The sequence below is a fragment of the Tasmannia lanceolata genome, unplaced genomic scaffold (assembly GCF_043159265.1).
Source record: "Tasmannia lanceolata isolate RefF3 unplaced genomic scaffold, GAP_Taslan_0.1 ptg000018l, whole genome shotgun sequence".
NCBI classification, from domain to species: domain Eukaryota; kingdom Viridiplantae; phylum Streptophyta; class Magnoliopsida; order Canellales; family Winteraceae; genus Tasmannia; species Tasmannia lanceolata.
Window position 1 is genome coordinate 11,262,560 of NW_027518695.1, and position 27,286 is coordinate 11,289,845.

General features: G+C 43.0%; 2 protein-coding genes across 3 annotated transcripts; one reads left to right on the top strand and one right to left on the bottom strand.

The window, feature by feature from the left end:
- Positions 1 to 164: 164 nt before the first annotated feature.
- LOC143850047 (uncharacterized) lies at positions 165 to 5,695 on the bottom strand. The gene is made up of 3 exons (XM_077359370.1): positions 4,409 to 5,695; positions 4,047 to 4,321; positions 165 to 344 (listed from the first exon to the last, which is right to left on the bottom strand). Exons 1-3 carry the CDS (start codon positions 5,403 to 5,405, stop codon positions 165 to 167), a joined length of 1,452 nt encoding a protein of 483 aa, XP_077215485.1. The 5' UTR covers positions 5,406 to 5,695.
- A 6,657-nt stretch (positions 5,696 to 12,352) lies between these two features.
- LOC143850981 (putative serine/threonine-protein kinase WNK4) lies at positions 12,353 to 23,420 on the top strand. Of its 2 annotated transcripts, XM_077360288.1 has the most exons (8): positions 12,353 to 12,980; positions 17,042 to 17,079; positions 20,016 to 20,243; positions 20,486 to 20,709; positions 21,365 to 21,522; positions 21,602 to 21,935; positions 22,226 to 22,579; positions 22,754 to 23,420. In XM_077360288.1, the coding sequence occupies exons 1-8, from the start codon at positions 12,900 to 12,902 to the stop codon at positions 23,221 to 23,223; spliced, it is 1,887 nt and encodes a 628-aa protein (XP_077216403.1). In that variant the 5' UTR covers positions 12,353 to 12,899; the 3' UTR covers positions 23,224 to 23,420. The 2 variants fall into 2 exon arrangements, with proteins under 2 accessions (XP_077216403.1, XP_077216404.1); XM_077360289.1 differs by lacking the exon at positions 17,042 to 17,079.
- Positions 23,421 to 27,286: the final 3,866 nt, after the last annotated feature.

A 27,286-nucleotide genomic window follows, 5' to 3' on the forward strand; every position in this document is an offset into this window, starting at 1 on the left:
CGGAAGCTAAGGCCGTACTTCCAGGCGCACACAATCAAGGTCCTGACAGGACAGCCTCTCAGACAGATCCTCCACCGGCCAGACACTTCGGGCCGGCTTGTCAAGTGGGCCGTGGAGCTCAGTGAGTTTGATATCAAGTTCCTACCCAGGCCGGCGATCAAAGCTCAGATCCTCGCTGACTTCATAGCCGAGTGCACAGTTCCGGACCCAGACCCCGGGCTAGTAGCAGTTCCATCTCCAGAAGCAGAGCTGGCCGTGCCAGAGCCTCGGGTCGTTTCCAGAGCATCACCGCCCCCCGGGCCTGAGACCGTCATCGCGCACCCAGTTTTTGATGAAGAGCCGCTCTGGGAAGTTTATGTGGACGGGTCATCGAACAAGACAGGGTGTGGTGCAGGGCTAGTTCTCACTGGACCAGAGGACTTCGTCCTGAACTATGCCCTGAGGTTCGGTTTCCGTGCGTCCAATAATGAAGCAGAATATGAAGCGCTCATCGCCGGGATGAATCTTGCTGTGCAGACCCGTGCTCAGAGGCTAAAGGCGTACTGCGATTCACAGCTCGTCGTCTGTCAGATCCAGGGAGTATATGAAGCCCGTGAAGAGCGAATGATCAAGTACCTGGGGAGGGTTCGCAGTCTGGCCGTTTATTTCAAGAGCTTTGAGGTCGTCAGAATCCCCCGAGCAGAGAATGTAAAGGCAGATGTGCTATCAAAGCTCGCAGCCTCAGGTTACACCGCCCTTAGGGAAATTCGCATGGAGTTTCTGAAGAGGTCCAGTATCGACGCCCAGTCCGTCGTGGTGATGCAGATTGACGATGAGCCGTGCTGGATGGATGAGATAATCAGGTATCTGCGCAGCGGAGAGCTCCCGGGAGAGAGAAAGGAGGCCCGTAAGGTCATGCAGAGGGCAGCGAGGTTTTCACTGGATGGCGAGACTCTATACAAGAGGTCGTATACCCTCCCGTATCTGAAGTGTCTTCGCCCCAGTGATGCCTTGTTAGCCCTGCAGGAAACCCATGAAGGAATCTGCGGAGAGCACCTCGGGGGCAAGGCCCTGGCCATTAAAATCCTCCTGAGAGGTCTGTACTGGCCTACGCTGAGGAAGGACGCGCTGAGCCTTGTGAAAAAGTGTGAGAAGTGCCAGAAGTTCTCTCCAGCCGTCCACCAGCCACCCGTTCCGATGGCCCCGATCATCAGTCCTCTTCCCTTCGCAGTATGGGGAATGGATATTCTGGGCCCCTTTCCGCCGGCCTCAGGAGGCTGTGAGTTCGTCGTTGTAGCCATTGATTATTTCACCAAATGGGTAGAAGCAGAGCCTCTGGCCAAGATCACTGAACAGAATGTACAGAACTTCTTCTGGAAATCAGTGGTGTACAGGTTCGGAATCCCCCGGGTCCTCATAACGGACAATGGCAAGCAGTTCGACTCGAGGAACTTCCGAAAGTTTTGTTCTGACCTGCACATAGAGCAGAGATTCACATCTGTGGCACATCCTCAGACGAATGGGCAGACAGAGGTGACGAACAGGACCCTCTTGCAGGGGATAAAGAAGAGACTGGATGGCAAGGCAGGGCGTTGGGCAGACGAACTGTATCATGTGCTCTGGGCGTATCGGACCACTCCGCGTACGGCCACAGGCGAGTCACCCTTCAATCTCTCCTTCGGAACAGAAGCAGTGATCCCGGTTGACATCGGCGTCCCCTCCCCAAGGATCGTCCATTTCAGTGAGCAGCTCAATGGGGACGGACTCCGTGCCAACCTTGACTTGCTTGAGGAAGTCCGAGAGGAATCTCAAATCAGGGCGGCGGCCTATAAACAGAAAATATCCAGATATCATGACGTCAAGATCCGACCAAGAGAATTCCGTGCAGGCCACCTAGTCCTGAGGAAAGCCTCCGTTTCCCATCCAAGAAGCGTGGGCAAGCTCTCTCCAACCTGGGAAGGACCGTACCGAGTCAAGGAAGTCATCCGCCCAGGAAGCTATCGGTTAGAGTCCCTCGACGAACAGATGCTGCCACATGCTTGGAATTCTAGAAATCTTCGGATCTACTACCAGTAATTTTGTTTGCCTTCATAGGCTTGTAAAGAACTGCTGTAATCATCCAAATTCTGTAATGAATAAAATAAGTTTCCCAAATGATTGTCCTTCTTTGAGTAACTCATTTAGACATCAGTATATAGCAGCAGTGGTGCACTCCGGCTCATCCTAGTGGCTTGGAGATCAGTTCCAGCCAGGACGCCCGCAGTGGAAACCACCTTCAAATATTTCCTAAGTGTTTGAGTACCAAGCTTCCAGCTCGGTTCTCGCAGACTTAGGACGAGCAGCAGTGGTGCACTCCGGCTCATCCTAGTGGCTTGGAGATCAGTTCCAGCCAGGACGCCCGCAGTGGAAACCACCTTCAAATATTTCCTAAGTGTTTGAGTACCAAGCTTCCAGCTCGGTTCTCGCAGACTTAGGACGAGCAGCAGTGGTGCACTCCGGCTCATCCTAGTGGCTTGGAGATCAGTTCCAGCCAGGACGCCCGCAGTGGAAACCACCTCCAAATATTTCCTAAGTGTTTGAGTACCAAGCTTCCAGCTCGGTTCTCGCAGACTTAGGACGAACAGCAGTGGTGCACTCCGGCTCATCCTAGTGGCTTGGAGATCAGTTCCAGCCAGGACGCCCGCAGTGGAAACCACCTTCAAATATTTCCTAAGTGTTTGAGTACCAAGCTTCCAGCTCGGTTCTCGCAGACTTAGGACGAGCAGCAGTGGTGCACTCCGGCTCATCCTAGTGGCTTGGAGATCAGTTCCAGCCAGGACGCCCGCAGTGGAAACCACCTTCAAATATTTCCTAAGTGTTTGAGTACCAAGCTTCCAGCTCGGTTCTCGCAGACTTAGGACGAACAGCAGTGGTGCACTCCGGCTCATCCTAGTGGCTTGGAGATCAGTTCCAGCCAGGACGCCCGCAGTGGAAACCACCTCCGAATATTTCCTAAGTGTTTGAGTACCAAGCTTCCAGCTCGGTTCTCTCAGACTTAGGACGAACAGCAGTGGTGCACTCCGGCTCATCCTAGTGGCTTGGAGATCAGTTCCAGCCAGGATGCCCGCAGTGGAAACCAACTTCAAATATTCCCAGCTCGGTTCTCGATGCAGCACAGAAATAATACGTACAAAAAAATAAGAATGCTGTACAGACAGTTGAACAAAAAATGTATTTGTATTCAGTATTCATATTCGTATTACAAAATTGCTCTCTTCGCCGAGCTGGCTTACAAAGAATAGGCGTTACCGACTGTGCAAACAAAAAAGAAAGAAGGCTGCTGCTCAGGCCTCCTCGTCGGCCACCACCTCGGTGACGACCCCTGCGGGAGTGAGGGCTGCGAGCTCGCCACCCTCCGCCGAGGAGACGGCGGCCACAGTCACCTCCGCATCCACCTCAATAGGCCGGGAGGAGTCCGGTTCGTCTTCCTCCTCATCTTCCTCATCCTCTGGAGGTGCATACGGGACGGTTAGCCCGTCCAAGGAGATGTCGGGGTGAATCTTCTTCACCTGCTCAGAGTAGAGAAGGAAACCCGCCCTGTAGGCCTGGAGGCCTAAGTCGAAGTGCTGGGCCTCCTTCCTCTCCTCAGTTTCCTTCACGGCCTTCTCCACGGCCGCCTTTTCCTTCCTTCCAGCCCTCTCAGCCGCACTCAGGAGATCCTGCACGGCCTGGTTTTTGACCCTCTGCAGTTCGTCCTGTAAGCTGTTGAGCTCGGCCTCTTTGATCTGGACGGCTTCATTGAGCTCGCCGTTCTCCTTCTGGAGCTGGGCCTTTTCGGACTCGATCCTTGTGATCGTCTCCGAGAAGAGATATCGCTTCTTGGCCATATCCCTTGAGTAGACCTGGAGTTGATAGAGGGCGGAGCTGATTGCCGCTTCACAGGTCTCCGGCACCTCTTTTTCGACTGCTAACCGGTCGCGGGCGAGGACACCCTTGTACATCAACTCTGCGGCCACCCGGGTATCCCCCAGGCCGGTGTCCATTTTCTGCACGGCCCAGTTCGGGCGGAAGACGTTGTCGCCTCCAACCGATGCAGTAGCCGGCATACCCAGTACGGCCCCGCCGTGCTTTGACCCTGTCGCCGCTCCAGACTTGGAGCTCTGACCCGTGGTGTCTGCCCGGCTCGATAGGGCAAGCTTATGCGTCGCCCGGCTGCTTTTAAGAGGCTTAGCCAGCGCGACCATCGGCGGGGTCGACTCCGGCACCTTCCTCTTCTTGCCCTTTGTTTGGGGCTGCTCCTGCGCTGGGGACGCGCCCGAAGACTGCTTGATTCTGTCCAAAAGGGACATCTGCTTCACCATTTCTGCAAAAGAGAACGGAGCGCAGTCAGCAATATGAAAGTTGAAAAATACTTCAGAAAAATAAATGCTATCCTATAGTATCCACGTACGTGCCGGCGTCGCACGGCTGACCCCGAGTGCGACCAGCTCGGCCTCTTCTTCGAACTCTGAGCAGTGAACTGGACCTCGCTTGAGCTCTTCTTTGATCAGAGCGAAGGTCATATGGTCATAGTCTTCGAGAGCTGGTTTTTTACTAAGGCGGCGAGTGTCCGGCGTTCTCCATTGTAATGAGAACGGCCACTGCGAGCCCGGCGCGGTGTCCTTTACATAGAAGAACCTGTTCTTCCATGTGTGAATGGAAGAAGGTATCCCAGTGATCATTTTCATTTCAGGCCTCTGGCTAATGTAGATCCAGCCGCCGTCCTTATGCCTCTTCAGGTGCGCACACATCCTGAAGACGGGCACGGTGGGGTTCCTACGGAGCCGGACTTCAAGAAGGTACAAGAAGCCGATCAGTGTCCTCCAAGAGTTCGGGACGACCTGTGTAACTGCCAGCCCATAGTAATTCAGTGCATCCGCAAAGAAGGGGTGGAAGGGGAGCCTAAGCCCGGCCCGGAAGGCCTCCTCATACACGCAGAGGTCTGCGCTATCGTTGCTGGCCCGATCCCCTTCGACAGCCGCCCTCAGAATGTACCGGCTAGGAATACAGTATTTGTCCCTGACGATCTGAAGCCTGTTCGGCCACAGATGGTTCACCTCGTATAGGGCCCCGATGTTATACTGCGGGTTGGCTTCCATCTGTGCCTCCGCTATCACCTCGACTGGCATGCGCGACGATTGAGGGACTGCCGCTTCGACGTCCTCATCATCGTCGCTGGTTTCTACCCGATCCGGTCCGTCCCCACAGGCCGGGATTGTGTCTAAGTCCACACTCATTTCCTCACCGCTCTCCTCGTCTATTATGATCACTAGCTCTTCGCCCTCAACACCGGCCTCCTCTATAGGTGAGGCCGGAACCGCCCTCTCCGATGCCTCGGACCCCGATGCGGTACTGGTCGAACCGGACTCCTTTGAACTGGAGTCCGTCTCCGAACTAGTGCTAGACATAAAAAGGAAAAAAAGAAAAGAAAGGCTAAAAGCTAAAAAAGATTACCGAACTGGAGTGTTGGACGAGGACCTCCGGGCTCACTGATCCGAAGCGGGCAGAAAACTTGAGCAGCCGAACAGAAGAGGAGGAGAGTAAAAGATGAAAAGTAAGAAATGAAGAGTAAACTCCTGTATTTATAGAGAAGCTGGGAAGAGCGGGAAAAATCCCGCCCATTTCCGCCAGCCGGAGTGCGCCACGTCGCCTTCCGCATTAAATGCGCCGCTCGCATTAAATGCGCCGCTCGCATTAAATGCGCCGCCTGCATTAAATACAAGGCTCAGGTCCCAAAGCGCCAGAAGACAAAAGACCTGTCCGGCTTTCCGGACAGGATATGGTGCATTCGAAAGACAAAGACCTGTCCGGCTGTCCGGACAGGATATGACGCGTTCGCTAGACGACAAAAGCGCTAGGCGACAAAAGACCTGTCCGGCTGTCCGGACAGGATAATTCAAAAGACAAAGACCTGTCCGGCTGTCCGGACAGGATATGGCGCGTTCGCTAGACGACAAAAGCGCTAGACGACAAAAGACCTGTCCGGCTGTCCGGACAGGATATGACGCGTTCGCTAGACGACAAAAGCGCTAGGCGACAAAAGACCTGTCCGGCTGTCCGGACAGGATAATTCAAAAGACAAAGACCTGTCCGGCTGTCCGGACAGGATAATTCAAAAGACAAAGACCTGTCCGGCTGTCCGGACAGGATATGGCGCGTTCGCTAGACGACAAAAGCGCTAGACGACAAAAGACCTGTCCGGCTGTCCGGACAGGATATGGCGCGTTCGCTAGACGACAAAAGCGCTAGGCGACAAAAGACCTGTCCGGCTGTCCGGACAGGATAATTCAAAAGACAAAGACCTGTCCGGCTGTCCGGACAGGATAATTCAAAAGACAAAGACCTGTCCGGCTGTCCGGACAGGATATGGCGCGTTCGCTAGACGACAAAAGCGCTAGACGACAAAAGACCTGTCCGGCTGTCCGGACAGGATATGACGCGTTCGCTAGACGACAAAAGCGCTAGGCGACAAAAGACCTGTCCGGCTGTCCGGACAGGATAATTCAAAAGACAAAGACCTGTCCGGCTGTCCGGACAGGATAATTCAAAAGACAAAGACCTGTCCGGCTGTCCGGACAGGATATGGCGCGTTCGCTAGACGACAAAAGCGCTAGACGACAAAAGACCTGTCCGGCTGTCCGGACAGGATATGGCGCGTTCGCTAGACGACAAAAGCGCTAGGCGACAAAAGACCTGTCCGGCTGTCCGGACAGGATAATTCAAAAGACAAAGACCTATCCGGCTGTCCGGACAGGATAATTCAAAAGACAAAGACCTGTCCGGCTGTCCGGACATGATATGGCGCGTTCGCTAGACGACAAAAGCGCTAGACGACAAAAGACCTGTCCGGCTGTCCGGACAGGATATGGCGCGTTCGCTAGACGACAAAAGCACTAGACGACAAAAGACCTGTCCGGCTGTCCGGACAGGATAATTCAAAAGACAAAGACCTGTCCGGCTGTCCGGACAGGATAATTCAAAAGACAAAGACCTGTCCGGCTGTCCGGACAGGATATGGCGCGCTCGCTAGACGACAAAAGCGCTAGGCGACAAAAGGTTTCACCAGCAAAGACCTGCCCGGCTGGCCGTTCACAGCCTTAGCCGAACAGGACCACATGACTTCCTGAACCAAGGACGTCCAGGACCCCTGGCCGCCCAGGCCTCTGGTCAAAAATTCAGCCGTGCTGGATAGTCGAATGCCTTCTGCCCGGCCGTACTCCTTCAGGCCAAACGCCAAGGCCAGGCCAGGGCGCCAGGAGTCTCCTGTCCAGCCACTATTTCTCCTAGCTGAGTCTGAGCCCGGCCTCAGCTGCCTGGAGGTCTTAAGGCTGGCCCGACGCTGTCTTTACCTTCTCTTTGCTTCTCCTAGCCACTTTCATGGCTTGAAGAACCAGGGGGCAACTGATAGGGTCCGGACTCAGCACTGAGGGAATCCGGACTCAGCAATCCGGACTCAGCACTGAGGGAATCCGGACTCAGCAATCCGGACTTAGCACTGAGGGGTCCGAACTCAGCATCCAATTAGCTTCTGGCACGTGGCCCTCACAAGGACCGTTGGAAGGCCAACACCTGTCTCCACTAGGTGTGACACCTGGACCAATCAGGGACCTCCACCTGCCCTCCTTAGGTATGAAACCTGGTCCATACAGAGGCCACCACCTGGCTCAAAACTACCACCTGTCCTAGACAGGTGGCTCAGAATCACTATAAATAGCCTTCACTTGTGCTAAGGTGAGGGTCCTGAAAATCTGAGAACCAAAACTCTAAGCTTTTTGCTCTGACATTGCTCTACACTCCTGCTCATACTGACTTGAGTGTCGAAGCGCCCGTCCGGAGTATCACTCCGGGTTGGTCCTCTGACCCTTTTCTTTCTTGTCTGTACTCTGTGCAGCGCAGGACTCAACCAGCCATTCAGCCGTGGCTCGTTAGCCCGGACCACCCAGCCCTACCATAACCTGTTACCGATTTTAGGCCTAACAGTTATCATAGGATCGTTTGCGCAATCAAGTTTCCCAAAACCAATTGGCGATGGGAGAGGCGCAACTAATTCTCTTAAAGTCCAGGCTAACCACATCACAACACCATATACTGCTATCAACGGCAGAGTAGAGCCCCCTACAAGTGAGAACGGGCATAAAGTGTTGCACACCTCTTGGATGCGCCTAGACTGGGTTGTCGAGCCTCTTTTCTGAGCTCGCGGGAGGTTCTGACCCCCATAAGCAAGCCTCCCAAGGAAGACGTTGGCCCCCATAAGCCAACAACCCCCCCTCAGGAACTAAATTGGGGAGTTTCGAACTTGGAATTTCGCTTTGATGCCACTTGTAGGATCGTTAGCACAACCAAGTTTTCCAAAACTAATTGGTGATGGGAGACACAAAACTAAAGTCTAGGCTAGCCGCACCAGTACACCCTGTATTGCTATCAACAGCAACACAGAGCCCTCTACCAATTAAGAGATGGGCATAAGGTGCTGCACACCTCTTGGGTGCGTCCCATGCTGGGCTTTCAAGCCCACAGGAGGTTCTGAACCCCATAAGCCAGCCCCCAAAGAAGACAGCTGGCCCCCATAAGCCAACATTTGTCTACTCCTCCATGGCCTATTTGAACCTCCCTAGAATCCCATATATAAATTCTAGGTGGCGACTCCTAATCATCGAACATTGAAATGAGGGCTAGGGTTTAGCCTTCATACATCGTTGAAGTAAGATGTAAGGAAGTTGGACCTATCACAGACGCATCGATCCTCCATTCAACCCTCTATTCAGCGTTCATGTCTCGGGTTTGTTTTCAAAAGAAAAAAACAAACAAAAAGAAGTCATGCCTCCTTCAAAATGCGACTTCAAAGGGCAAGAATGAAAACTCGATGTGGGAAGTTTCCTTCACGAGGGGGGAACTGATGAAAGATCATACGACTGTTTGGTCGAGGCCCACATGGCCAGGGGCGGAGCCAGGAATTTACACTTGGAGGGCCGGACTAATTTACACTTGCCCGCATTGGTCATTGGGGGGCCATGGCCACTAAACTATCTTAGAATGCATGTACACTTGCCCTCATGCTCTATGTGCCTCCGCCCTGCACATGGCAAGGGTGGACCAGACCAAGAAGAGCCCACAACTAGAGCCATATTGCAAACTCCATCCACACATTATACACATGCGTGATTCCTTTAGCAATAGGAAGTTGTGGATAATAAGTTTCTTTTAGTTATTGTCAATTGTCAATAGTCATCTTTTATTTCTTTCCTCGTCCATAGTTGCCTTAGTTGTGTCGTATGTTCTCCTTTCTTATTGGTGATACGAAGTATCCTTAATAATTCTTTACTTGTTTTTATTTGCTAGTTTATTATTTATTTAATTAAGTTGTCGGTCTTCAACCAACAACTACACAATTATAACATGTTTCCTTTTAAGATTTTCCTTATAATAATCTTTGGAAAAGAGTGGAGTTCTATCTGTCACCCTTTAAACATTAATTAAATTCATTTTTGTTTTTGTTTTTAGCACTTTTCTTTAATGGATGGCTGTTTTAGTCGTTTAACTTTCGACTCTGCTTCACAAATAGATCAAGTAGTACTCTCAAAAGGACGACCAACAGATCTGTCAAAGATCCAAAAAGCTAGTCTTAATCTCTGATTCAACCTTGGTTCAGTTAGCTCAGTCAGACTATCTTATTATCTATAACACCTCTCTCGTTTCTCTGATTTGTGGTGTGGTTACACCAACCACACTTTCCACATGAACGATTCCAATTATCCATAATTAAACAATAGCATTGGTTCAATGAACATGGTTTTGACTGGTGGCTGCTCAAATTTCAATTTTCTAATGCAGGAAAAAGGAATAAAGTAGCTTAACTGCCTCTAACGATGATGTTCATGCAAGTTCAAAGTTCCTTTACACCCACACAATGCATTTATGCATTATAACTAAGTTTGAGCACCTAGATTGGAGCATATATTATGTGGCTAAGCTCAAGCAAAGTGGAATATGTTTATAAACACCTCAACTTCTTTTTTTTCCTTTTCTTTTTTTTTTTGTTTTTGCAAAAGCAGTGTGGGACTAACTTTTAAAATGCAAAGAAACTTTTTAACTTGATTAAGAACTTCTAGATTGGAGCATATCTTATGTGGCTAAGCTCCATCATCCCATTCAAGTAAAATCCTTCACTGATCAATTGATTAAGAACTGATTGAGTGTGTGAAGTATGATTTTTGTATTGCTGTTAACTATCGGTAGACAATCTATGTCCTTCAAATATTTATGATAATCTAGCATCAAATGTGCTACATATCTTCACACTTTAAGGTATTTAAGGTTGGGACATGTCCTTTTCCTTAATTCATATGGAGAAAACCTATAATTTCTTCTATGGAACTTGATTAGAAATGTGAATCAGAGAATATCATTTCTCCTAGGATGTTTTATAATTAATAACCTTGAACTATCGAGCATGGTTGTCAACAAATTTTTTATATATATTATTAATAGTTCTATTTTTCCAAGAAATATAAAGAGTCTATAATAATAAGATCCGCACGACCAGGAAACAATTCAAAATTCACAATTCCTTTGATAATTCAAAACTAACTTGCCCTGAATTGCCAAACATTAAAAAAATCAACCATGATAAAAATTTCCAATAGTTAAGTTTGGAAATACCATTTTTAGCATATCCAATATTTGTCCAGTTCAATTAGCATTTGAATCCAAATTTCTTGAACAAGAATCTAAACAAAAAATTCTTCTTGACGTGTGATAAATAGAATATGTCCTTCAAGGTTACTATCTTTATAGAGATGAACTTCATCTTTGTCACCTTGGCCTGTAAACGAGGAGTTTTTCATGAAAATTTTTAAGCATCTTACTGTCGCATTATATGTAAGAGGAAGTCTAAACTGAAGGGAGCCCTTGCAAAAAAGAGGTGAAAGGGCTCCCCTATTGGCTGCAAATTACCATCATGTTTGACTTTTCGGCAGTTATTAATGCATGATGGTGATGTGCAGCCAATGGGAGAGCCCTTTCACCTCTTTTTTGCAAGGATTCCCTTCAGTCTAGAATTCCTCTATATTATAATTGAAAATTTTAGATTCATTTTCATGAGTGGAACCATTGTGTATTCCAACAGCCATTGGGATTTATTCTCCTGGTCATCGTTGACAAGATTCAGCTTTGAGATTATTCCAGTGTAGCTTTTAATGCCATCATATTTATTTCATGATTCACCCCTCTCCTTCTTGGTACATTTATCAAAAAAAAAGAAGGAATTACCAGTGGTCATGAGTCATGACTGCTGTTAAAAGGTTTAGTATCCGCCGGTATAACTTTAGTGGCGGATTTTCGTTGGTCCAAAATCCGCTAGTAAATGCGTCCTCGGTAAAAACCTTTACTGGCAGTCAAAACCGCCTCTTTTACAGGTCATGTCTACTGGTAAAAATATTTATTTTTTCTATATTTTTGAAAGGTATTTACCAGTGGTCTGGTAAAGTCCCTTTTTTGAAAAAAAAAAATTTCTTTTTGTAAAAAGGTCTTTATTATCGAAGTTTTTATATGATGCCCGACCGTGAAGTACCGTCAAATCGGTACCACCCTTGATATTTGATCCAACAGCAGACCACTTTTTAAGAGGCTGCGGTTGGATCAAATATCAAGCGTGGCACCCCTGACGTACCACCTTGACAGGACTTAACGGTCGGGCATCATATAATTTCTCTTATTATCGTGGGGTCATGATCGCTATTAAAGAATTTAAAAAAAAAAAATTTTACCTATGAAAAGTAAAAAAAATGAGAATTCAAATCTTGCAAATTTGAAATCTGAAAAAGATGCCTATAAAAAGCAAAATAAAGGCAACCACATATAAGGCCCAGTTTGTTTTGGACCACAACAACATGTTAAAACCACATTAATTAAGACAACCAAAATACAGTCAACCATATGAAATATCATACAACATCGGTCGTACAAATTCAGTGTAAAACTATACATTTGATTTGGTAAAAACTAGATTCAGGTGGACCCCCTTTAACTATTCCAAAAGTGGGACCCCAATTCTGCCCTTTATCCAAACATTGAAAGGAGGTGCTGAATACCAAAAAATTTAAAGCAAGTATGTTTGCTTAGGTAATGAAACAAAAAACTTCATTTTTGTTAGTTCCAACGCAAAACCAGCCAAGCCGAGTCAAATCATATATCCTTCTTAGCAGCCTACATGTGGAATCTTTCCACATGTCATCTCTCTCTCTCTCTCTCTCTCTAACGGCATCCACTAGTCTACGTCTCCGTTTTACGTGGCCGATTTTTCCGTCTTCTTCTCTCTTATTTACTCCGTCGCATCCCACTCTCTTTCGACACCATTCTATCTCCCAGTTATTTCTTCAACGTTTTCATCTCTCTCTCTCTCTCTCTCTCTCTCTCATATCAAATCTCTCCACAAATGGTATTGAGAATGCTTAGCCACAGATTCTTCAAATTCAGGTCTATATTCTCTAGTAGTCCTACTCTTTCTAATCTCTAAAAACTCTCAAATTACCCCCCTGGAAAACCAAACACTCCACCTTAAAAAAGTAATTCCATTTAGGATAAATCCCTACGTCTATCTCTCTTTCTCTCTCTACTGTTACATCAATGTTTGCTAAGGACTTAGACTTCTCACGAGTGGTTGTTGAAATGGCTTGGATTATGCTAAGAATCGATTATTCCAGGCTCTTCTGGCTCCTTTTTGGCCTTTTTTCTTACGAAAACCATGAGGGAAAGCCTCGAATTTAGCATCCCATCCCCTCCATTATATAGAATTTTCACTTCCCCAATAACCCTTTGATCATCCTTTTGGGATTCTTTTCCCTTTTTTTTTTTTTTTTTTTTGGGTTCTTCTTTTCCATTGTTGCACTCCTCACTGAGCAAAAATGTTAGAAGGGCGAATTTCAGAGGGCGGAAAGTCGGATTTTGGATACGTTGAGACCGATCCTACTGGTCGGTATGGACGAGTAAGTTCATACTTGATTGAATTATTTGATTTTTTTTTTGTTCTTGTTTTGTGATTTTATTACATGTTTTATTAGTATCTAGTCATGGAGGAATCAAAATTTCTTGTTTTAGAAAAAAAATACAGAGAGAATCAAAGAAGTAGAACTGATTTTGGGTTAATAGCCTAGGAAGAAATTGGAAGAACCTTCCTATTATTATTTTTTAATGTTGGAATGAGCTGACTTTAACTTTATTTAGTGGTAAAAACTGTCTCTGACTTCTGTTAAATATTATTAATTTGCTTTGGAAACTCAAATAAAATAGATTATTTACTGACATGGCTAGTGGGGGATTATATTTTATTGCCACAAAAATCATCATGCACTCATATTTAATTATCTTTTTCTTAATCAGATGTAATTTGGATTTCATTTCCTTTTATCTTTTTTTTCCTGAAATTATTAAAATCACTCAATTTCCGATTTCTCATTCTGTTCTTTTTCTCTTTAACAAAATTTATAAAAGGAACACCAAAAATAGAAAAAAATGACCTTAGGGTGTAGCGATGAATACCGATCACCCTTCAAATGTTTGTTAAATAGAATAAATTTTAGATCAACAACACTAGAGTATGTGGTGAAATATTACAATAAAAGCTTGCATATAGAAGCAGCTGTTAAAGATTGTAGTACGAAGAGTAAGTGAAAAGAAGAAAATTTAGTGGCTTAGAAGAATATTGAGTGATTTTAATAGAATGAATATTTTAAATTGCCGATTCGACATCTTCTTCAAAATAGAAAGGAACATGGATGTTTTCGAACAAATGTTACAATGAAATTTGAATCATATAATAGACTACATATATTAAATGGATTAAAGTCTTTAAACTCCTCCTCCATAATTAGGGCTGCAACTCGGGTCGGGTTTTGAAGAACCCAACCCTACCCAAGAAATATCTCGGGTCGGGTTTTTTCCGGAAAACCCACGATTCCCAAACCCGGGCCTACCCATGATAAATCTCGAGTCGGGTCGGGTCGGGTTTTTTTACGTTGATGTAATTTTTTGAGGAAAACTCTTGTTTGGCAAGGCAACTCAACTCATAGAAGCAGAAAAACTCAAGCATGGCAAACTCTTTACTGCATTAACTAATAACTAGTCCAAAGAGAATAAATTGATGCATTACCAAATGAAAATGAGTATACTCATATGAGATAAACAACAAGCTATTTAGTTGAGAGCTAAAAGGGGGAAACGAACAAAAGATGGAAAGAGTCCCTGTGATTGCGTGCGTGCGTGCGTGCGTTGGTTTTACTTTTAATTTTTCACCTTTAAAATAACAAAGTTTTAGAAAAAAAATACATACTAAAAGTTAAGTAACTCGGGTCGGGTCGGGTTGGGCCCCTTCAAACCCGGCTCGACCCGAGATTCATGCGGGCTTTTGGATCGTAGACCCGGCTCGACCTGAAACCCGAGAAACATGAACCCAACCCAAGCTATTTTCGGGTCGGGTCAATGCGGGTCGGTAAAACCCGACCCAAGTTGCAGCCCTATCCATAATAAGAACTAGAAGAGCCTCACTGCTGAATTTTTCTTATTCATTTAATTTATATGAGGTGGCATTTCTTTCTTGAAAAAGAGGGGCTGCAAAGTTGCTTTTGCGAAATCTGCCTAGACACTAGTCTAGGTAATAAATCCACACACATGCACATACATACCACATACACACACATGAACACTTACTGTATAAAGTGCTTGTTGTGAAAACCCCACCAATAACAATATGCAATTTCAATGGCAAAGCAAAACAAAAGAACCTAACACAAGCAAACACATAAAGACACAGATTTACGTGGTTCGGCAAAGCCTACATCCACGGCAGAGGCGACGAGAAAATCCACTATAGAAACATGAGATTACAGGAGAAGATTGGTATCTCTCACGAAAACCCCAAGAAACCCTAGTACACTCTTTTCCCCTTTTTTACTCTCTTCTCAAATAACAAGAGAAGCCGAAAATAAGCCCTAAAACCCCTTTATATAAAGGGGGCCAAAACTAACTCGAATTGGGCCAAATTCACTTAAAACGGCCCAGGCCGAGCGGCCGGGGGCTTCGCGTGGAACCCCAACAGTGCTCAATGATGTGGATCATTGGCCAAGGGTCTCTCACTTGTATTTTTATCTATAGTTGCATTTCTTGAGAAATACATCCACAATACCATATAAGTGCTAAATTTCCTGTAAGATTTTTCAAATTTTGAACAGCGGATGTTGAAGAAAGAACTTTAAAGTATGCTGATGAGTTAGCATATGTTGAGAATATTACTAAGCTCAACATGCCCAATAGCCTAATGGGAAGTGTAATTTGGTATTTCTCTAGTGAGATGTCATCGGATCCACCCTCTTTGGTCGTCATATTTTGATATGCTTCAACAGAAAAACACAATTTATTCAAACTTGATAGCTATGATCTTTACAAGCACCCTTGGAATATCCATGTGCTTTCTGCACCCATTAGTTACATAATTCTATGGAAATTTCTTGAAAAATCCTTATTTTTTTCCTTGTCTTGAAACTTTAAAACATCCACAATAATTCAAAAATTCTCAGGTTTAATAAGCTGACTTCTTATATATTGTCGAGAATTGAAAAATCACTGATAAATAAATTGTAGTGAAAAACAGAGCTGACATCCTAATCTAGCAAATATGTACACTTAATCATCCTTCCAATGTTTTTTATTCATCTTATTTAGAAACATAAGTACACATAATAAATACACTGTTTGTAATATGTAAAAATGTATGTTCCCCAATTTTTCTATTCATCTCCCTAAATATTCCTTACTTTATTTGAACATCTGCCTCACTGAACCCAGATCCAAACTTTGTAACTATAGCTGAACTGTCATCTTAACACTCAAAGGATTATTTCTGTCGATAAGGCTTCACTTGCACAAGATAAGTCCATTGCATACTTGGGTTCAACAGTTGAAAGTGTCACATCTTCTTACTTCTTCCATGATAGAAACAAAACATTTTAAAGCAAATTAATGCGATTCAAGAGATGAAGGCATTTTTGTCAACGGAAGTTTGATATCAAGTGTATTAAAGGCCTTTCGGAAATAGCTTTTCGACTACATCCTACCTATGGATGGATACTTGGGATATAGTTTTTCAAAATAGATTGCGAAAATTTCCTTATGAAATTTGATGTAATAAAATATGCGCCAATGAGCATGGAGGTAGCCTGTTGGAGCTTCAAGCCACAAAGTGCTTTATTTAAGCTTGTACACCTTACCTTCATGTCTCTATTTTGAATATGGAAGGGGTTACTTGTTATATACATCTTTTCCAAGCGTACCATTTATAAACTCCAATTTGATATCCATTTGATGAATCTTCTATAGATTTTGGCAAGTAAATCAATTAAAATTTTAATAAGCTAAATTCTAACTGATGTCACACTTTTGCTTGTATTTTTTCATTTTAAGTCATGCTTTGTGTCAATCTATAAACATATCTAGCTATTACTTGATTTTCTATACCTTTACTTCCATTACTTTTTGTCTTTTTTCAAAGATGATTAAACTCTCATCTCTCAATGAATCACTTATCATTAGACTATTTCTGGTCTTTTATCATCAATGGAGTTTTTAAACCTCATGAGATCATGATTTGCATGTATGATATATGTAATTAATTCATCGCCAACATCTACGCCTTGTAAATATCTGTAATTTGGAAGCAATAGTGACACCTAACACATGATCTTAACAAGCTCTTAAACAAATGGTAGATCTATATTACCTAGTTCACCAGTTTGCTTATTTCCATTAGACATCACAGTTCAAAACTTTATTATGAAGCCACTTTGTGAGGAGTTATAATTCAGTTCGGTTCTCTAGTACAGTTCACTCTGTTTTATTCGTTCAGATTGCAGCAGTTGTTAATTTAGTTAACTGTAGTTTATTTTTCCCTTCTGCTTTCTAAAATGATAATTACATATTACATTCTCCTATTTAAGTCTATTCTAGATGTTCTTTATGGGTTCTGTTGACCCATGGTAAAAATATTCATTTGCAGTTTGACGAAGTTCTTGGCAAAGGAGCAACCAAGACAGTGTATCCTTTCAAACATCACAGTGGGCAAATATGCTTTTGGGTCTCTTTGGGTACCTCAAAAAATAATGTGCAAATGATATTAAATGCAAATATCTTTGAAGTTGAATACAATTATTTGCAAATATTTGTTATAGTAGTTTTAGAAATGATGGTGCATCTAAAATATCTGAATACCGCCCTCTAAGCCTAGTTGGATGCTTGTACAAAGTGCTGGAAAAAGTGTTAGCGGAGCTTATAAAGGTGGTACTTCCATACATTATATCTGATTGCCAGAGTGCTTTTGTTGCCAAGAGGCAGATTTTAGATTGTTCTCTCCTTGTAGCCAATGAGGCTATTGATTCATATGTGAAGCTTGGCATGGGAGGAATATTGTGCAAGCTGGATATGGAAAAGGCTTATGATAGGGTGGAATGGGATTGCTTGGATTACTTGCTTGGTAGTAGATGGAGAGGTTGGGTTAGGGGTTGTGTCTCTTCGGCTTGGTTCTCAGTTCTGATTAATGGGTCCCCAAAAGGATTCTTTAAATCTTCCCGTGGTCTTAGGCAGGGGGATCCATTATCCCCTTTTTTGTTTCTTTTGGTGGCCGAGACTCTTAGTAGGTTGATGTCCAAAGGGGTTGGGTTGGGTTTCTTTAATGGATTCAATATTGGAAGTAAGAAGGTAGTGGTGTCTCATCTTCAATTTGCCGATGATACTCTTTTGTTTTGCGAGCCGGATAGGAGTCAAGTGTTGAATTTGAAATCCACTTTGAGATGTTACGAGCTAATTACTGGACATAGATCCAATTTCCACAAGTCTAGAATGTATGCTGCAAACATTCCGCAGGGTGATGCTATTAGATTGGCAAAAATTCTGGGATGTAAGTTGGATCATTACCGTCCTCATATTTGGGTCTTCTGTTCGGGGTTAGTAGACCTAATAAATTTTTATGGGAACCAATTGTTGAAAGAATTGAAAGGAGGTTAGACACGTGGAAAATGAATCTAGTTTCTAGAGGGGGGAGGCTTGTGTTGGTCAGGGCGGTGTTGGCCAATATCCCCACGAAGATTTTTATGGGGAGGAAAATATGAGAAAAAAGTTATTCCGTTAGTGAGTTGGAATAAAGTTTGCCTTCCCATTAAAAATGGTGGTTTGGGCATTAGGAGGGTTAAATAATTTAATCATGCACTGTTGGGTAAATGGTTATGGAGGCTTGGCAAGGATCACTCTCAATTGTGAGTTAGAGTTATTGGGAGTAAATATGGTTGGTTGCCAGGGTTATGGGAATCTGGGGATTGCTTTAAGAAACAAGGTTTGACAGTGTGGCGGGATATTTTGAAAATGGCTCACTCTTTTAACTTGAACATTAGATTTATGGTCTATTCGAGGGATAGGATAAAATTTTGGAATGATGTGGAGTTGCTTCCGATAAAGAGGCTTTTGTGGGGGAATGTCTTACCCTTATGGGGGGTGTATTTGTTTGGTCACCAGTTTTCAGAAGGAATTTCTTTGATAGGGAATTAGAGTCGGCATCCCGTTTTTTTGAGCTTCTTGATGGGTGTTACATTAAGAGGAACGGTTTGGATAAAAGAATATGGACCGCGGAATCTTCGGGCATCTTCTCTGTCAAATCTTTCTATCTTATCTTAACGCCTAATGGTGTATCCTCCATCTCATCCAAGGTATGAAAATTTCAATGTCCACCTAGAGTTTGTTTCTTCGGGTGGGCAGTAAGCCGCGATCGGATTCAAACGGTTAACTTCCTATGAAAGCGTGGTATGTTGCTTATTGACCATTGCCCTCTATGCTTGGAAGATGGGGAATCCGTGGCTTATCTTTTCATGCATTGCTCATTCACGTGTCAGATATGGGCTTTCCTATTTATGAGGTTTGGTATTGCTTGGGTGTTTCTATTATCTATTCCAAATTTGCTACAACAATGAGGTTTGTGCCATGGAGTAAGAAAGGAAAAACTTTGTGGAACTTAAGCTTGCTTGCGTCATGGTGGGTGATTTGGAAAGAGAGAAATTCTAGAGTTTTTGAAGGGATTGCCAAATTGCCTCATTGGCTTTACATGAAAATTATTGTACTATCGATATCTTGTGTAAAATGTCTTCCATCCTTCCGCTTTGCATCGGCATTTGATCTATGGGAGGGATGGAGGGTAGTTTGCTTCAATAGGGAAAATCGGCCTCGGATTACTCAGCGTTGGGAGGCTCCTACTTTTGGGAAGTGGAAATTGAATTTTGATGGTTCGAGTATTGGAAATCCGGGTCCGGCTGGGGTTGGCGATTTGTTCCGTAATGACAGTGGAGAGGTTGTGTGGGCCTATTCAAGCCCATTGGGGAGATGTGATGCTTCGGAGGCAGAAGTGATGGCAACATATCATGGTATCATGAGATTAGATTGAGTGCTTGGATAATACCATTGTGGAGGGTGATTCACTCAATGTGATTCGTTTTGAAAAGAGTGGCATTGCCTCCTTGAAGATTTTTATCCTTTTTTGATGAAATTGAGGATCTAATCTCAAGTTTGTCTATTGCCTTTGATCATGTGCAGAGGAGTGCTAATGGGGAGGCGGATGGATGGGTTGGCTAGAAGTGGGGTTGGTCATATGGAGTTGGAGTGGTTTGATTTTCTCCCTCCGTAGTATATTTTGTATTTTGTGTTTTTTTGCTTTATTGTATTTTTCTTTCCTTTTCCTTCCCTATACATTTGGGTGTGGTCTATCTCGGTCCCCCCTTATTTTATAATATATCTTTGCCATTTCAAAGAAAAAGAAAGAAATGATTTAGTTAATAGCTTCCAACAATCCCTCAATGTCCCATTTTGAGGTAAGTTTTTTAAAACAAATTTATTTGCAAATAAGGATCAATTTTGGTGGTATCCAAAGAGGCTGTTAGTTTATATGGCATTTCTATCTGTTTCTTTGAAACTTTCCTTAAATTGAAAATCAGCTACAGGGCATTTGATGAGCTGAAAGGAATGGAGGTAGCTTGGAACCAGGCGAAACTCGGTGACGTCATCCGATCACCAGAGGAATTGCAGCGATTATATTCCGAAGTTAATCTTCTTAGGACCCTCAATCATGATTCCATCATCCGATTCTACACCTCCTGGATCGACGTAGATAAGAGAACCTTGAACTTCATCACTGAAATGTTTACTTCAGGCACCCTGAGAGAGTAATATCTTTACCCATCTCTATTATCATTTATATATTTAATGTCTTAGATAACTTGCTTATGTAGAGATGTGGGTGCATCTAAAATCGTAGACCCAAAACTGTAAACTCAATGTTGGAAAACTTGGGTCAAGAGGCTCATGGGTTGAGAGAATATATATCAAATATATTCAGTCTATACAGTATGAACTGCATTTTTCCTCCCAACTTTCTATCTATCTATAATTATGACACTGAATTCAGGTACCGACAAAGGTACAAGCGAGTAGATATCCAAGCAGTCAAGAACTGGGCACGCCAGATCCTATATGGCCTAGTTCACTTGCATGGACATGATCCTCCGGTGATTCATAGAGACCTCAAGTGTGACAACATCTTTGTCAATGGCCATCTTGGACAGGTCAAGATCGGGGATCTTGGCTTAGCCACAATTCTTCGAGGCTCACAAGCAGCACATAGTGTCATAGGTAATCTCTCTCTAACACCCATCTATTATTCTCATTTTGACATGTTTTCAAAACATCCAATTTTTTTGAATTTTGACATTTATTTGCTCATCTTATCTCAATTTGTTGACATCTTCTACAGTAGGCCATAAAAAATTTAAAATCACAAATCTAGAGGTTTTTCTTCATTGTTTTGTCATACCTCCAGTAATGGCATTAGATGGCAACCAAACCAAGCCTCAAGATCTCCCTTCTTTGCCATTTCCATGTCCTGAAGTACCATAGGATCCCCTTTCGGTCTTCTATCCCTTTGGACAGCTCCGGTCAATGGAGGACCCCTTGTGCAGAATATAACCCATGCCCATTTTAAATTCTGTCTTTAAACTTAAAAAATTGCTAATTAGCAACTAAGGCAAAGTTGCATCGTTCAATTGGACCAGCCAAACTTGCTAACCCAAGGCCTTTGAAAGGCCAATATAATGGAAACTTTCTTACACACTTTTGCAATTGAATTCATTGACTCATTTGACCAGACATTAGACCGAATTGACTCAGTTTTGAGTGACGTACAAGTTGAAAATTGTTTCTCAAACACTACATGTAAGTAAGAACACTACATGAGTATCTGTGATGGAATATTGTTTTTTTTTCGTTCTTTTTTTCTTCTTTGTTTTAGGAACACCAGAATTCATGGCACCGGAACTATATGAAGAAGAATACAACGAGCTTGTTGACGTCTACTCATTTGGTATGTGTATATTGGAGATGCTTACTTCGGAATACCCCTATAGCGAGTGCTCAAACCCCGCACAAATCTACAAGAAAGTGACGTCGGTAAGCCCATTCTCTACTTCTGTCATTTCGATACAATGCTGATCAAAATCTGACCTGAATAGCACATTCTAATCTCTAGGGAAAGTTGCCTGAAGCATTCTATCGGATTCGTGACTTGGAAGCTCGACGATTCGTTGGGAAATGTTTGGAGACTGCTTCTAAGAGGTCACCAGCCAAGGAGCTCCTACTAGACCCATTCCTCCTATCTGAGGAGGGTGAGTTGATTCCAGACCACAAGTGTGTAAGTCATGAGCCAATCTCTCATGATATTGAACCGGAGAGTCATGGGTTCCTGCCGTTGCAGAGTCTTAATGACCAGAATGCAAAGTTAAGTACCGACATGACAATCACTGGGAAGCTGAATCCAGAAGATGATACCATCTTTCTCAAAGTACAAATTGCTGATAAAGATGGTAAGTGTCATATCCCATGCCCTTCTTTTTTCCTAAACAATTTGATTATTTGCTCTTCATGGGATATAAATCCTTGGATAAGCTCTTCTTGGGATTGGCTACCCTGTAGAAAGGTGAAAATACTCTCTGCATTCTCTGTTTGTTTGGTGAACAGTCTAGATCATTGATCAATGGGGCTCAATTGTGTGGTTATTAGCCTAAACAAAAATTCATTTTGTTCAAGAGCCCGAAGCATTAGTCTCGGGTTAAGAAATACCTTACCGAAATTAAATTTTAATTATAATTGACAGGTAATGTTAGAAACATATATTTTCCATTTGATATCATTACCGACACCCCAATCGATGTGGCAATGGAGATGGTGAAGGAGTTGGAGATAAATGATCGCGATCCCATTGAAATTGCCGAGGTCATTGGAGAGGAGATCTCGGCTTTAGTGCCACACTGGAGGGAATGGGAGCTATCACAGAGCGATCTCCATGCAAATAGGTTCACTTACCAAGAAGAAGATGTTACTCACCACCCCTTCTACTCTCCTCCCTCACCGTCTTCCTCCCAAGCTTCCCTCTTGGGTGTAGTCCCTCCTCATGGCACACAATACCAACATGGTGATCACATTTCCTTCCATAGAGATTGGCTTCAAGGTATGTATTCATTGTCTTTCATTCTCACATTTTTTAAACAATAGATGAATTTTAGTGGTCATAAATGATGGAGATATAAAAAATAAAAAAGAGACATCTTTTGTCTAAGAAATGGGAATCTGAAGCTTTGCCATCCGAACTGAACTGATCACCAGATTCTGATATCAAATGCAGATCAGTTGTTCACGGACGATGACGCGAGCTCTCAGAGCTCAGTCTGTTATTCCAACTTAAACTACCATTCAGGCAATGAACATGATCCCGAGTTGAGCCCCACGAGAGAAATTCTCCACTTTACAAGGAATCACAAGCCATCGAGACTTTGCCCGGAGGTGAACATTTGCACAACACATTGCAACCAATTCAATTCACCACAATCTCCCAGGCCTTCTTGCCGCAGTGGGCAGAGGACAGTCGCTGACCGTTGCATGACAGGGATCCGATCATTTGCTGACATTCGGAGCCAGTTGTTGCACCGATCTTTGGTGGAGGAACTGAACAAGCGGAGATTGTTCAAGACAGTTGGAGCTGTAGAGAGCATTGGATTCAAGACACCCTGTGACATTCCTAGCAAGGCGTCTGGTGGTGGTTCTTTGAGGACTCTTGCAGATGGTAGAAGTAAAGGAAGGGCTAAACCTAAATGAATTTGAGGCTTTTTGATGAAATTTAGGAGAGAACAATTATATGTTTGTTGAGTCATGTAAAATTGTAAATATTATTAGAGTGTGGTGTGTATCAAGAAATGTGTGATACAATTTGAGGTAAGGTGAAGAACAATGTAGTTGCAGGACTATCAATATGCAGGTTACTTATCATGTGGCTATTTGGCTACAACTATCAATATGCAGACTACTTATAATGTGGCTATTCGGTTCTTTAGGTTCTTGTACCTTGATGTCGAAGTTTTTCTATCCTGGGCCCACTTACTTTGGGCCTCACGTGATGTCTTGGGTGGAGTATCTCAATAGTAGTTCTAGGACCACTTAAACTAGTGCTACTAAATCTCCTCGATTACAAATTTCAAAATGAGCATGATTTGAGTATTGTTTTCTTCCCTAAATGATGGGAATTTGGGGTGTTTGATTTGTAATTTCTCAAGTCTTTGGATCAATAATTACGAATCGCAAACAAAAGGTGTTATTAAGATTGATCGATTAATCAGGCATATTGTGTGTAACATGTACATCTAGCTTTAATATTTTAATTTCAAATTGTTTCTATCTTGATACCTGAGTTATGGATACAAGTGTAAACTTGTATATAATTAAGATATAGATCAATAGAATAATGGAAAGATCCTTTCAAGCTCAATGCCGCTTTTTCATGGCAATCTTGCTTGTTTACTTCGGCTCTTCAAGGGTTTGTCTTGCTTCTGTTCAACGGCTCCTCAAGGGTTTGTCCACTTCCACAAATCCTTTGTAGTTCAATCGTCATAGTTCCATAGCAGAGAGAACACTAGATTTCGCATTCATTCAATGGCCAAATATAGATCGCAATCATCCTCTATACATCCATCATTTTGATTATCCGGATGTGGTGCTAGTTACACAATCATTAATCGACGACAACTACTGCACATGAAACCTTGCTACGATCATGGCACTGTCTGCTGAGAACCAAGTCAGATTCATAACTGGTCCGGGTCCATTCCGATACTAAGCAACTCTTCAGAGAGAGAATGCATAGTGGATCCTCTGCAATAACACGGTAAACTCCTGGTTGCTGAACTCTCTTTCTAAAGAGATATTAGCCGGTGTCATCGACTCTGGTTCGGCACAGAATGGTTGGATGAATCTGAAAGAACATCTCTCACATCAATGGAATACATATCTTCTAGTTCGAGTGATATGTTCTTAATCTGAGTCAAGAAATCATACCTCTTGCTGCATATTTTACTAGGTTGAAAGGTCTAGGATGTACTGTCAGCCCTATGTGTCCAGATAGCTTGTTCATGTGGAGCAATAAAGGAGATTCAACCGTACTGATAATGTCAAAAGACCATGAATTTTTTCATGGGTTAGTGAATTCTATTCAACAAGTCATGGATAGATTTTACTCATGGAGGCCTCGTTGACAATCAATCATGCTTACTTGTTGGTGCTATAGGAAGAGTGAAAAGGAAATCTCTACTACTGGTTGGAGAGGTTATTGGTGGTGAAGGATTTAAATTGGGTACGGTTCAAAAGGTAGAAATTAGTATGGAGAGAACTATCTTGTAAGAAATAGAAGCCACGACTTGCTATTAAGAGGCATGGTTAGACTTTAATGAAACAAGCCAAAACATAACAAGAAGTAGAAGATTTACATTTCATTCCTCACCTCGGATTCTTATTTTTTAATTTCTCCTTCGATTTCATGGAAGAATCATTGGTTTCCTTTTATTGAATATTCTAGGGATTTTTCTTTAGTTTCCTTCTTGCTGACATGCCTATCTTATCAAAGCGAAAATTGGATGATTATGCTCCGGATGATGATTTATCCGATCTAGTTTCCGTTTGGATTGCAAAGAAGCTTTTGCTATTAATTCTGGATATTTTTCAGACAAGAATCGATGTCCTCTAGAGTTTCCATTTCCCGATCCGTATCCTGCTTGAGCGATACCATAGAGATAGGCAATCAACCTCTACCTTGCATTTCTTTGTTCATATGATCTTTGGCGGCAACACGGTCGTAATTCATGCTAATTCAAATGATTTGGTGCAATCCATTCATGAACAGATATGGAGAATGACTGGAATTCCGATCATTGAGCAACGACTGATCTATGGTGGAAAACAACTCCAATGAGAACAGTCTCTTGCAAAATGCACCATCCAGAATGATGGCAGTTTGTAGCTCATAGGCAAGATGTGCAGCACGGAGTATCCCTGGACATGGCAGGTCGTCAACGACATGGTCTCTTTCATTTGCCGTGGTGGCACACTTATCCCTCAATTCCATAATGTAATGGAAATTTTGAGAATGTTACTAACACCAAAGGGGATGGGGCGAGGCCAAGATTTTTGTTTGGGCACCTCTAAGTAGTCTTCAAGCTCGCCGGTGAATTGTCTACCCTCATCTTACTCTTCCTCAGTTAATTAGGCTATTCCTAAATCAAAACCTTGATTTTTTTAGCAAACTCCATAAATAAACAATGTTCTTTTATAGTGTTAGAATTCTGCAAGTTGCTTAGTAGAACTGCCCGAAACGATTGACGCTGCACATGGATCGACGTATGTCAATAACATAGAGGACCAAAATACCTCTCCACAATGAAAATACAAACTATAATTTCCCTAGATTATACACGAAACCCATACACCTAGGTCGGGACCCGCTCTACATCACTTTCTCAACACCATCCCATAATAATGGCCACTTGCTGCTTCCATGGTTGGCAAAGAAGAAATATTTCCATTAGTTTCTTCCAATATCTCAATTCATTCTTTAGCACGGTTAATTCAATAATTACTTGCATTCTTTTGCAATTTGCTCACTCACTTCGTAATGGTAAATGGACAAAGACATAACCTTTTATAAGGGTTACTCATACCAAAATGTCAGGTTGGTTCATCTGTAGTGCTCTATCATACCATATATATTACTCTATTAGTGGTTTTTCCATGCAAAGCACATGTGCTGTGATAAAATATTAAGCATGCATGATCTATGAGAAACCGATTAGAAATGTTTGTGGCGTGTAGAATAATTAATTGTTATGAAATAAGCTACTATATATCATATGTTTCGAGTAATTTGGCATTTATTTGATGGATTTTCTCATCAATATTTAATGAAATAAAGAAAAATGAATTGAGGAAACTATAGGAGAGTGACGAGGCAAGGACGACCTCTGCCCGCACACCGTGTATGTTCGCTAGACTAAATTGCAATCTGACTCACATGTATGGCGTCCAAGCAGAGACCATCCTGACATTGGAATCCTCCTGCACCTTCTTGCTAGCACCCATTGTATCTCACATTGCCCATACAATCTTATAAGCGCATCATTATTCTCTGATATTTTTTTGGCACAAACAATACGATTCTGTTAAGACTCAATGGGCCCAACTTTGAATCTCATATTTCCCAAGAATGGTATTAATAACCGTCGGAGAAGATAATCTAAATGGTCCCATCTTAGATCGAATATATTTTGAGCGTAGAGTTGATAGAAATTAGAACATCCCTACCATAAGAGTTCCAAAGCATGATCTACTAAATGTGCGGTTTGGATACAAAAGGTGGGACCCTACTATGTCATAGTAGAGGCCTCTCATTGTATTGTTGTGATGTTGTGCCAGAAGAAATACCATCCTCTGCCATGGAGTGACATTTGCACTCCTAAAGTAGAAGGTGGAGCTGGCTTGAGATCCCTCTCAGATATAAACAGAGCATTCCAAATCAAGCAGGTATGGAATATAACCCAGAACAGAAACACTCCCTGGAATCACTGGTTCAATGCAAAATATATTAGAAATCGGAATTTTTGGCTTATCAAGATGCCCCGCAAACCATCTTGAGCTGTCCGGAGTATCCTAAAAGCTCGTGAAGATGCTAGGCCCCATTTATGCTATGCTGTGGGTGATGGTGCTAGCATAAACTTCTGGTTTCAACCTTGGGTCCCGTCTGGTGTCATTATTTCTCAACCTTCCATGGGCCCCATCCTCAATGTTATTCCGAGCAATTTCTATGTTAAAGATGTAATTGAGTCTGGAAAATGGGACT